Here is a 14,095-nt window from a genome sequence, read left to right on the forward strand (position 1 = left end):
CAGGCGGGTTGGTGACTGCAGGGCTAGCTTTGTCGCACCGAAGACACTGCTACCCGTCTTCGGCCTGTGTATTTCAAAACCAGCAGTTGGGTTTTTATCCCGCCATCGGTCGACTTTTTAAGTTTCAAGGTGGTAGTGGAACTATGTTATCCCTTAGTTTTCTCTTACGACAGCGACGGGAAGAGAGGGGGTGGCTATATTCTTAATAATTAATGAGAATAAAATTTCTGGCCTGGAAAATACTTTAGTACAACTTAATATCATAATTAAGGTCTTTTCCATCATTGAATGTCATCATTTGTCCATAAATTAAGGTCTTTGTAAACTTTATATAAAAAATTACTAGCTGAAATTTTCGAAAGGAATTTTATCTCTTGAGGCAGAAGACTGAGAATCCCTTGTCAATACTTTATCAAAATATTCTCAGACCTTACGAAATGCCTAAGATTTATCTCATTAACTTTATTTGCAATTCCCTGTGCTTGAAAAATTGTCTGTATGAAATTATTAATTTATCACAGAAGGGGAAAAAATTCTATACTTCTGGATTGGCAAAAAAGCTTAAGTTTGCTTAAAAATAACTGTGGCCTATCTCGGTAAAATATGAATAAGATTAATTTATTGTTGCTTGTTGCGAAGAAAATTATTTAATAAATCTGATTTAAGTTTTGTACAACTTAACCATTTGCCGTTTTGCTACAAACAAATAAGAAGGTAGATTAATTTACGACACTACCGGTGTTCAGTCTTTCAACGCTGATCGTCCCATAGTTTGTCTTTATTTAGTGATTTGTGGTAAACAGTGTTACTAGTGTTGCTCCTTTCTTATCTTCTTATATATGTTGTTTTGAGTTGACTGTTTATTGGCCACAAAAAAGTAAAAAAAAGCATGTGTGCAATTCACACATGGTAGAAGTGAAACTTCTAAGACGTAGCCTACGAGAAAATTTTTCACTGAGAATATAAAACACTGTGTAATGTAGTCTATCTCGTTCTCTCCTACAGATTTTTGTTTTATCGAGTTTCAAATCACAATGACTTAAAGAAGTTTCACTGCAAAAATGAGTACGATTTTCTTCACATTAGTAGGTGAAGTATCGTTTCCCGAGCAAGGCTTTGTACAAAAAATATCATAAACTTCGACTTGTCCACGAGTAGAGTCGTAAAACAGACTTGATGTACCTAATATCGAGTTCAGCTATAAATTTCCATCTGAAATTTATTCCGCAAATCCGTGACATTTGATAAATAGAAACCCGTACAAGCTCTGTACGAATTCTAACAACAATGCGACAGAGAATCAAGTACTAGTCGAGCGTATTTTTTCGCCACAAATCAAAAACTTAGCGCAAGCTCGTTGCATCGCAGTATTATGCGCTCAGTTCCTTTCATTCATTGGGATAAATGACTGCCAATAGTGCCAAAGTAGGATAGACGATTTCTCCAATGTCACGTAGTTACATAGGAATATTTCATTCGTTCGGAACTAGAAATGTCAAACGTCAAGTCATTTAGCTTCGCCAAGCTGAATCTTAGCTGTGACCGTCAACTATCAGTCAATTCACGATTTATGACATCGAATCTTGACGTCTTTGACAGTTTCATTTGACAAGAATTTATAACTTTGAGAATTTTTTTGAGTAAAAACCATTAATCAAAGAACTGAACTGAACTGAATTTTTTGACTTTCGTAATGAATCTTCATTGTTGCGAAATATTCAGTGTTGCTGTATTTATTGTTAAACGATTTTAAAAAAGGAGGAGTTTCACTATATAGTGTTTAAGTAAAACTTCTTGACGCACGCTTGACTCGGGGAGTAAGCTGGTGAATGCGTGACGAGAGCGTTACGAAATGTGACCGGAGCTAGAGAAATATATAATTTAGTGGAGAAAGAAAAAGAGGAGAGTAACGTTTCGTAAGTTTTACTTCCGTCGTGTGATCTACAGCACACTCGTTTTTTACGTCTGTTATTATTTTTAGTGGGTTATGAATATTGATAATTCTTTTCTTTTTTGTCAAAAGCTGGTACTTGTTTGTTGCCGGTATTTGTTTGTCTACATACATTTACTTGTCGATGAAAATTGAAGACGATTTTTTTCATTTGCGAGCATACACAACTATTCATACAAGTGATTATACATTTTATACGTATTGAAAAATATTAAATTCAAACAAAAAGACAAAAAAGGTAATAAAACAATTTTGAACATTTTAAACGAAGGAATGCGGAATTTTGATGATGATCTTTCACAAAAACTCAATATTACTATGTATTTTTAAACTTTTAATTACGTATTTCAAGTTATGTTCATTAAAGATTTGAAATCTGATTAGCATTTCAATGGTTTAATTCTTAAGCCTTACAAAATTAATGTTTTCTTGAAAATATATTAAGAATATGTAAAAAAAGCGATACAATAATCTGTTTCGCAACAAAAAAAAATTAAATATTTATAATACAATAACTTTAAAATTTAATTATTGTTAAAAGTGAAGCTACCACCGATTCGAAATGTAGATTATGCAAATAAGAACCAAGAGGAGAATCCGCAGTTACTCTTTAAAAAAGAACTATTTTTAATAATAATAAAAAATGAAAATATTTATGCCATTTTTGGCGCGAACTTGTAGAGGCTAGTCTTAAGAGGCTGTCTAGCAGTGGACTGCGATAGGCTGAAGTGAGTTTTAGTGGAGATTTAATGAAATATCCTAAATGTTACGTGCAATAGTTTCTTTTTTGTATCAATATTTAGGGCAAGACTATGTATTTCATATTTGCTTACAAATATCCCGAAGGAATTCTCCATCCCCAAAGTTATTAATAGCTCGGTCGGAACTTTTTGAACTATGGAATTTGTGTCAATGTCAGCGCCGTTACCCCAGAGTAAACGTGACCTCTAGAAATTATGATCTGGGGTAACCACATATATATGATATTTTTATATTAAAATAATATCAAACCTTATTTTGTTTTTATATTTTTATAATTAGCTGTGCCCACGACTTTGTTCGCGTGGAATTTAACAAAAAAAATATTGTTCGGTTCGCAGAGTTATAAAATAAATAAATTTCTAAAATAAAAGCCTAAGTTACTCCTTACGACATCAGCTCGGTCAATCCGTTTCAGAGATTAGCCGGAACAGACAGACAGACAGACAGACAGCCAAAAATTGTAAAAAAATGTTATTTTAGTATATGTACCGTGTATACATCCACATGCATTTAGTTAAAATCGGCTATTTTAATATTACAAACAGACACCAATTTTATTTATTTGTTTAGATAAGTATAGAAGTAATTCAAATTATTATTAATTATAACAATAGAAATCTAAAATTGAAACATAAATAGACGCCATTTCTAATATTATTATAACTACATTTTGCAATAGCTTAAAACGCCACTGTCAGCGTCACTGCTTCTACACCTTCTTTACATTACAGTCTCTATATGATTTCTTAAGAAGTAAAAATATTTATAATCGTAAAACTTACTTGATTTCCAAATACTCCGATACTGCACGCTGACGACACTTGATCGGCTCCAAACCAGACAGCCGCCAGTCTTGGAGGCACGTTCAATATGAAGACCTGGGACACCGCCACCACGGTCTGACCCACGAAGCCTAGCCAGAACATGTCCTGGGACACTGAGAACACTTTCAGCCATGCACCCGCGCATGTTCCGAATGAACCGATGATGGTCGTTATTCGGAGGCCCTGCAAATGAAAACATTTTTTAAATTTACCTTATACTATTTAGTTCACCTTATCTAGACTCGTATCCTAAGTTACGTAATAAAAATAATAAATAAATTAGGTATTTTGTAAATAATTTTTTGGTACATGAATGGAAAGCAAAGATGAGCTCTTGTCTCTAAACAAAACTGAACGATTTGTATCAGAATACTTTTATAAATATTTACTTTCTATTAATTTACTTTTGACTGACGACCTAAAAAAGGCAGAAGCAGCCGCTGGATTCAGAGGGCGCAGGACCGGACGAAGTGGCGAACATTAGGGGAGACCTCCTCATGTCTATGGGATCATCCATGGGATCATGGGATGTCCAACAGTGGCCTATTAAAGTCTGATGGATGGAATTTACTTTTGTATATGAATTATACGCTTCGTGATAGCTTATTTTCGATTTAATTATATCATACCATCACCAACTAACATACTTATGATAATACTTATTATATTCCAAGAAAAATAACATAATCAATAAACATCGGTATAAAATTTCCTTATATATTTACGGAAATGATTCTTCTTTAAAGATAACTTCCAAAAGCCGGAAAATTCCTGAGTAACTTTTGCGGAAAATTAATATGAAGGTTTTTTTAAATTACACAATTTTCCACACATTTTCCTCAAGTCGAGGAAAAGTATAGAAGTAAATTACCAAATAACAAAATCCTTTCGTATAACAAAGTTCATTACAAAAAATTATTCACGATAGAATTTATTAGGTACTCCCTTAAGGCTACAAATAAACTAAGGTTATTTTAACTAGACATCGGCGAAGATATGGTAAGCAAACTGGGAGAATACAAAAGATTATCTATATAAATAACATGTTAAATTAGATTTATATGAAATTTTGTGTGCATATCGGGTAGGTCTGAGAGTCGGCCAAGATCTATTTTTCATACCCCTGCGAGTTACAAGAGGGGAGGGGCGATTAAGGGGGTTAATAATATATATGATATAATTGTGTTTGCTCGCAAACGAAAAAAAAACCGACTTCAATTACATCGACAAGTAATACAACGTAGATCGACGAAAAAATAGTCAAGCAACTACGCGTTATCAAAGATTACTCAAAAAGTAGTTATCAAATCACCGTAAAATTTATATGTAACCACATGATAAACATCATCTTTCGATTAAATTAAAAATTATCAAAATCGGTACACCCAGTAAAAAGTTATTGCGGATTTTCGAGAGTTTCCCTCGATTTCTCTAGGATCCCATCATCAGATCCTGGTATTCTTATCATGGTACCAAACTAGAGATATCATATATAGATAGAAAGTTATGCGGTATAATACAACGTAGGTCGACGAAAAAAGCGTCAAGTAAAAACGCATTATTAGATATAACTCGAAAAGTAGTTGTTAGATCTCAAATAAATTTAAATAGGACCAAATGACAAACACCACCTTTCGATTTAAACAAAATTTGTCGAAATCGGTCTACCCGGTCAAAAGTTCTGATGTAACATACATTAAAAAAAAAAATACAGTCGAATTGAGAACCTCCTCCTTTTTTGGAAGTCGGTTAAAAACAACGTTTGCGGGGTCAGCTAGTTTTAATATAGATATTTTTTTTATATCACTATGATGACAAACAAGTGTACGGGATAGTAAGCGGTGACGGTGGCCTCTAGATACCTGTAACACCAGGAATATACGAGTAACAAACACGTGACCGGCCTTACTCAAGCTATCAGCACAGCATATCCAAAGGACCTCCCGTTTGGCAGACAAAAATGTTACAAAAACTATGTTTTGATATACATCTTAATTTTTACGATTAGTCTCAACTATAAAATAGACAAGTATTTTGACGTTTATGACTTCCAAAAAAGGAGGAGGTTCTCAATCCTATTGTATTTTTTATGTATGTCACAACAGAGCTTTTGACTGAGTGGACCGATTTTGATGATTTTTTTAATAGAAAGATGGTGCATTCTTTTAAAGCGAAAGATGATGAGTGTCGTGTAGTACAATTTAAATAAAATTAAGATCTGATAAGTACTTTTCGAGCTATATCTAATAATGCGTCTTTACTTGACAATTTTTTCATCGACCTACGTTGTATACCGTACAATTTTTTACTGCGTGTACCGGTTTTGATGATTCCTGTTTTAATCGAAAGCTGATGGTTGTCTTATAGTCTCGTTTGAATTTGATTGAGATCTGATGACTTTTTTTTGAGTAATGTTTAATAACGCGTATTTCCTTGAATATTATTTCGTCTACTTTCGTTGTATTAGTTTTCGATGTAATAGAAGTCGATTTTTTTTTTTCGTTTGTGAGCAAACAAATTTACATTTTGTATGTAATGAAATGTTTTATAAGTATATATAGTATTTGAAAATATACAACGACCCACAAAAAATCGCTGAGAAACATAACACCGATGAAAACATCTAGAAAAAAATTATTAGATATAATACGGTGAGCATCAATTTTGTCATTTATTCTTCCAAGTCGCCATTAGACAAGATAATGATGATATTTCTATTGTAATGTACAAAATACAAGTATTAAATCACCTTACGTCAACAAAAATGTTTGTGCGCGATATTTTGTGTTAAAAATAGAACAATACAGCGTATTATTTTGTAAAATTTTATTTGTTTGTGTTGTGTGTTACATTGTTTTATTAAACAGTCCGAAAATACTCTCGAAATGCTTCTCGGACTGAAAGCTAAGGAACCACGACGTCCTTGAATTTCACTTACTCAAAAATGTACTACCAACATTAAATATTTTACGCGTGTTATTTAATTTGAACCATATTTCAAAACACATTAATTGTGTGGATATAAGAAAGGCAACAAACTATTTTGTTTTCCGGTGTTTGGAGCTAGCGCCGGCCGTGGTGGTAAATCTGCATGATCGGAATGGATTTTCTCTACAAACAAAATAAATGGTGAGCTCTAGTTTGTTGTTTTTTTTTTTGAAACCCTACCAAAAAATATCACGAGTCGCCTCTGCATATGACCATGTAACAGAAATTGTGTGCCTAAAATACTATTGTATAGTAAGCACTTTTGTGAGTCTAATTATAACATAATATTTAGACTTTTAATTAAAGGCTGGCCCGTTGGCACAGTTTGCAACGAAGTATAACTTCACTCCAAATTGTGCCACGCTTTCTGCTCCAGGGGTTGTGGACCCGATTCCTGTTTCGAGCCACATACATGTACATATATGTACAGGGTGATTGTTGAATTACTATCAATATTTAAGAAGAATACTCGGTAATTGATTCTCATTTGAATTATGTAAAAATACGTACTTACTTTTGACCAAATTTCCATAAATTTTAATTTAAATAAATGAAGTATGGAAACATTTCCGGCCATGCCGGCGGCGCGTGCGCCATGGTATTGTACTGTCAGTGTCAAAAGAATATGTATGTTATTAGCTATAAAAACAAAACCTTAGAAACAGATGACCGTGTAGAAACGGCATATCATTTTTAATGTTCCATATTATGTAACATATTTTATTTTAGCAAAATAACAATTTATCTAATATACAAACTTACGATAGTCAAAATGATGACAATAATTGACATTTAAGACTAGCTTTGCATCTGCGGCTTCGCCCGCATGGATTACACGACGTTCATTTTTTGCCGTTTTTCCTATAAGGTAAAATATAGCCTATGGCACTCAGTGATAACGTAGCTTTCTCTTGTTCAAAATATTTTTAAGTGGTACAATTTTATATATAACAAAAAACCAACTATTAAACTCGACTCACACAACCGCCACCTGTCGCCAACGTCAATAGGTTAAGGTTAAATAATCATTTCATTTTCTGCAATTTTCTTAATTTCTAAGCAACATTCTACTAAGTATTAGATAACATAAAATATATAAATACAAGTTGACTAATACTGTTAGATACAGATACTGAAGTTAACTGAGGTAGAGAACAGTGGGTATATATATATATATATATATATATATATATATCTGCCCCCGGGGCAGAAAGCAGGACACTACTAACTGCGCCAACGGGCTATTCTTTAGGTTAAGTCCCCGAAGTGAATACGCGACGAAAGAAGTGGACGTTCTCAGGCAAACGAACCGACATTAGTATAATATCAAGCACAATACATATAATGTCACATAATTACTCGTAGTTAAGGTAATTTAGTTATACTTCCGACTTGAACATAATATACCTACCGCACAACACTATTTCACAGATAGTTAAACATAGCTTATGGTATTTATGACGTACATACCTACTATTTTTTCCTTTTTAAAAACGTGACCGTATCACAACGTCGACTGATTATTATGAATGAGTAATGAACCAAATGAGTGTATTACGAAGACAGATTTTAATTATGCGAAAACAAAGGTAAATATTAGTTACAAAAATTTTAAACATGATGGCGTAGTGGTTATTACAGGCATATGACAAACGCTTATAAAATATATTCTGTATAGATGTTTGTAACCTGGGCGTTTGGGTTTATATTGTGTGAAATTCAGTACTCCCCGCGCACGGTTTAATACTAGCGAAAATCCTCGAATACGAAGCCTTTGTGTACCGATTTATAAGTAACTAAGGTAGGGTAGGTAAGGTAACACAGCAGGAAATATAACGCTTAAAATTTGAAACAACGCAACTGAGGGTATACCTCGACATTATAGAAGAGCACAGCTAAATAATACTGCTTACAAGCATAGTTGTATGTGGTGATGAAAGGGACCAGAGCGACTGGGTTGATTGGGGGTAGGGACGGCAACACGCTTGCAATGCTTCTGGTGTTGCAAGCGTCCATAAGCTACGATAATCGCTCACCAAAAAATAAGCCATACGCTTGTTTGCTTACCTAGTCATATTAATAAAAATAGGTAAAAAAACTTTTTAAGTTAAACGGTTTTATGTTAAACATGCATTACAATGTTTAAGATAAATGTACTAAAAACCAAAAAATAATAAAATAGATACAGTCGTGGGAATTATAAACATATGCATAGACTAGACTAAAATAAAACCGTGGGGCACGTCAATTGTCTACAATCGTTGATTAAAATGTTTGTTTTGTAATGTTACACTATAATTAGGCAGTTGTTCAACCGACAACGATGGACGTGTGATAAGTAGGGCTAGAATGTGGAAACAAGCTAGCAAGCTCGATTATAAGCGAGTTTTAGGGTTTCATAGTGGTGAGCGAGTAGTACTTTTATCATATGTTTTGTCGATTAAAGACAAACTACGAGCAGTGAAACGATTCCTCGCCAGCCAGCAGTGTGAATGTCCAACGATAAACTAGTTGAAACATCTCTTTTATTTACATGGAGTGTATAACTATTGGAATTTCCATGAGCAAGAAAATAGTAAGTAATTTCCTCACCGTCTGCGGGCCAACTGCCTATTTTAACGACGAATTAAACGATTCTTCTATAGCACATTAAGCCGATAATTTGTAGACAATTAACGTGCCCCACGGTTTTATTTTAGTCTAGTCTATGCATATGTTTATAATTCCCACGACTGTATCTATTTTATTATTTTTTGGTTTTTAGTACATTTATCTTAAACATTGCAATGTATGTTTAACATAAAACCGTTTAACTTAAAAAGTTTTTTTACCTATTTTTATTTTCTAGTTTTTAGTTTTTATTTCGCATTCTGTTTAATTCATTTAGTGCTTCATTATTGCAAGGCCCATCTTAAATATTGAGGTTGTATAGTGCACTGTATTCTTCTTGTCAAGCCCTTTTATTTGATACCCATATTGGTGGGATTAATAAAAAATTGTTATCAGACATTTGGTAGCGGCGGCCATCTTGTATTTCAATTTTTTATAGTATATTGTATTCTGCTTGTTGAGCCCTTTCATTTGATACCCATATTGATGGGATTAATAAAACCTACGTTATCCGCCATTTTGTAGCGGCCGCCATCTTGGATTTCAATTTTTTATAGTATATTGTATTCTGCTTGTTGAGCCCTTTCATTTGATACCCATATTGATTGGATTAATAAAACATAAATTATCCGCCATTTTGTAGCGGCGGCCATCTTGAATTTATAATGATAATGAATAAACATAATTGTATTGTCACCAAAATCCAAAGTGTATACAAAATTTCAGATTAATCGGTTGACAGGAAGAGGGTGAAATTTGAATTACTAAATTTGACCCAAGAATAATAAAAAATAAAACAAACGGGGTGAGCTAAATAAAACCGTTTAAAAAAAATATATTTTAATAATACTTTATACCGAATACAGAAAAACGCAAGTAACTTGATATAATATGTTGTTTAAAAACGATAATAAACTACAATAACAGATGAATACCCTAAATTGGAGGTGTGAACAAATCCTTGCGATACAATTATGAATAATTTGAAGGTCGAAAGCAACAGTCAATAGATCTTGTGTCAGTTAACGATAAAGATAAATTGTTTATTCAATTATCCTTAACACGAGTAGTTTTTTAAGTGTTATCCTTATATCAATAAAGAGTTCCTTCGATACTTAGACGTCTTTGTTAAACGACCTCCAGTAGGATGAAGTTTCATGTTACTGAAACAAAAAAAGACACCAACTCCCAGACTAAGATGTACATTGTTTTGATGTATACAAACATTTGTTCTAAACGAGGTTGGTTTCTACAAATTTAAGAATGTAGAATTATTATCATAATTAAGTGTAATTTTTACTGGATCATCTCTATCTTCGCGTATTTGTAAATTATTTATACAGTTGACAAAGTTGACAAACATCAGGTCATCTATACAAGATGGACACCTGAAAGACTAAGAGATTTACAAGCATATTGTCGACCCTAGGCTGTCAAAAACGACTCGGGTAATGGGTTGATAGGTCATCTTCAGAAATGAATTTTCAATAGTTAAAATAAGTCTTAAAATTACATCTCATGTTAGACTATAAAGGATACCTTCTAAGAAACCTTGCAAGTATCAGGAGAGATTTTGCAACTAACAATATTGCAACTAACCACAATTTTCTAGAGATATGGTAAATCTTCAATTTCTATTAATTGTCACGTCATTAATGACGAATGAGAGTTATATAAAGTTTAATTTTAGTGCTAATATTAATTTTGTGATTATAATCTTACAATTTAAATAAAAACACAAAAGTCATAAAAATACAAAAACAAAGACAACTTAGCATCCGTCAGCGTAAATAATCAAATTTTCCGCTAATACCACTGACATGTTTTGAAGAAGACACAAAGGAGAGTTTTAAGATTTATTATTCAAAACTTACTTTGTACAACTTATAAGGAATTAGCATCTGCCCGCATCTGCAACATTTGTTCTCATGCCATAAATAATACTTGTGATATACCAGCAATACTTTAAAATGTTCTACCGTAACTAACTTTGAATGGAAACAGCTGAAACGTGCCGCTTGGCACAATACTTTATTTGAGTCACATAAAGACTATGGCGATACTATTATAGCACCTGTTACCAACTGAGAATGGGGTGTTATCTACGGATATACAATTATCACTTACTAAAATGATGGTTTAATGGTAGTGTATAAGGAAGATATTCAAACAGTACTAAAAATAAATGGAATGATGTTTAAGATTAGCGCTAATAAAGTGTAATCTGTTTTTTTTTTTTTGTTATAGTATCTGTATATTATACGTGAAGCAAAAACTTTGTACCACTTTTTACAAAAATTGCGCGGATGGAGGAATATGAAATTTCGTGCACTTATAGTCTATACAGAGAAGGAGTGCAGAATGCTAATATTTTTTTAAATGATGCATTAAAATATATGAATACAATAAAAAAAACATTACACACACTACCATGTATTCGACACACACACACACACACACACTCACACACACACACACACACGCGCGCGCGCACGTATATTATACTTTTTTGTTGATTGTCAGTCTGTAGTCAAATTGAATTTTTTTAAAGGTTCTTTATGTTCACAGTTTGGTTTTCTTTAATTTAAAATTTTAATTATGGTCGAATTTTTAAAAGAAAAAATTACATTTCTTATTATAGGTACTATGATTGTGAATTAAAATACTATTTCGGACAACTTATCTTTATATATAGAAGTATGGAATTGAAGTTGCCATATTATCTGTCTTAGTCTGTAGAAAGTTATTCTTTAGCAGCCATCAAAGGCTTTTTTTTATAAAAATAGTTCGAAACAATATTTTTTGCGAGCTAACTTCGAAACAATTTGTACTTACAGCAGAGCTTTGAATATAGTTTTTCTCTGACAACTTCTCATCCTTGTTTGGAACATGACAAATGTACTATGTTTTAGCTGTACATCTAGAATGAAGTTCGGAACAATGGTACGGAGGGAGAAAAAATGTTAGTATTGCTTGAATTTTAGTTAGTTTTGAACCCACAAGAATGGGGCTGTTGTAACTTTCACGTGTATGTTTATCTGTTTATTTATTTATTTATTATTTATTTATTTATTGTTTATCCTTTTAATATTGCAACGGCGAAAGCTTGTGATTAAAACTTTTGTAGGTAAAATCGCGAGGTGGAACCGCAGCAGTAGTTTTACATAATATAATGTCCTATATTATATGCTTTTAGTTTTACACCTTTTCGATGTTTAATGATCATTCTATCACTTCTTAATTTACAGGGTTCACACACGAGTATAACAATGATATGAAAATTTGTCAAAAAAACCAATTCATAGGAAACAATATAAGAGCAATGCAAAAGAATGTTAATTACAATGACAGCGTTAAATTAAAACTTGGACTGCGGTAGTTATTCGCGATACTCAATAAAAAAAGGGAAAAAAAAACAAAAACTAATTTACATTGTTTCGTTGTCAAACTAAACCGTATATGTTTATACATGCGGATATTACATTTTTTACGACCCGCGTATTACCCATTGACGAAACAGTACGGCGCTAGCTTCGAAAACATTTTTCATTAAAAACAAATGACCAGCTTAAAACTCTAGGTGATTTCCCGTCTCTATAATTTTGCAATATCAAAAAAAAAAAAAATATTAAAAAAATATGAACCAACTTTTTCGATAAATGCAAATTGACTACTAAAAAAAAAAAACTACTTTTTTATACAACTTATGGTACGCAATTACCGTAGCTTAGAGACCTCAACCCTCCCCAAGAGCTCTGATCAGCTTACAGGAAGAATAGACTGCTTGAAAGCAGCATTATTTAGCTGTGATCTTCTGTGAGGTTGACGTACTTTACTAGTTGGGCTGTACCAGATTTTGAGCAGGATATTTCCTGTGTCCTACGTCAGTTAAAATAGACAACAGCTGATTGTAGACAATGTATTGTAAATGACAAATATTTTAAAGTCATGCGCAAGTATTGTTAGTAATTTATTGACATTATGTTAGAGCAATCACAAAATATAACTTAGATATATATTTTCAGGTGAGCCGTAAGTTTGTTTGCCAACCTTGTTATATAAAAAAAAAATATTTAAAATTTTATTTTATACCTTTAAATATATTTACACAAGAAATAAATAAAAAGTCAAAACCATTGACAGATATCGTAAAAGCTAAACTACGGAAGATAAGAACGTGCCACAAAGAAAACATACTAAATAATTTTATGCAAATATTATCTTTCCGTCTACGTGAGTACTAGTAGGATTAATCACAAATTTGCTTACATTAAGATGTTGTTATATCTTAGGTCATTGCTCGGTGCTTATTGTGAATCTGATTGTGAGAATATATTTATTATGAGACGTCTGTCGGTAAGGGCTACAGACTATAAAATATCACACTAGGACTCACAGATTTATAGATAGTCATAGAGCTGGAAATTGAATCCTCAAAATATGGAGCAACCCGACTGGGGTACCTCAACCTTACAGAAGATCACAGCTAAATAATACTGTTTTCAACCTTGTAGTGTGTAACCTGTTGGTAAGGTGACCAGAGCTCTTGGGAGAAATTGGGGATAGGGTCGACAACGCGCTTGCGATGTTTCTGGTGCTATTGATATCTATAAGCCACGGTAATCACTTACCATGAGATGAGCCGTACGCTTGTTTGCCGACCCAGTTATATATGAAAAAGGTAATATAGAAACGTTTATATAATAAGATATTAAAATATGAGCCACTGTTACAACAGGGTTTAAGACACATACTCGTATATAGAAAAATTAATATATAACAGCTACCAAATCTTGGTACAGTGACTATTTTCAAGGATATATCAACAACAAGTAACAACTACAAACATTAAATACGAAATAACAAAATATAGATGCTCAAAAAATAAACTACTAAAGTTAAAACCGAGAAATATTAAGTAAAGGTGTATATGAAGACCTACAAAAGAAACAATAAGTCA

The 14,095-nt window shown here is 32.7% G+C and overlaps 1 protein-coding gene across 1 annotated transcript in view; it reads right to left on the reverse strand.

Moving 5' to 3' along the window:
- LOC123654960 (uncharacterized MFS-type transporter C09D4.1) overlaps window positions 1-14,095 on the reverse strand; it is a 65,651-nt gene that overhangs the window by 9,544 nt on the left and 42,012 nt on the right. The window contains exon 2 of the mRNA XM_045590817.1: window positions 3,496-3,720. Coding sequence (XP_045446773.1) covers window positions 3,496-3,720 — 225 coding nt within the window. The remainder of the gene's footprint in view (window positions 1-3,495; window positions 3,721-14,095) is intronic.

Source organism: Melitaea cinxia, chromosome 1 (assembly GCF_905220565.1).
Source record: "Melitaea cinxia chromosome 1, ilMelCinx1.1, whole genome shotgun sequence".
NCBI lineage: Eukaryota > Metazoa > Arthropoda > Insecta > Lepidoptera > Nymphalidae > Melitaea > Melitaea cinxia.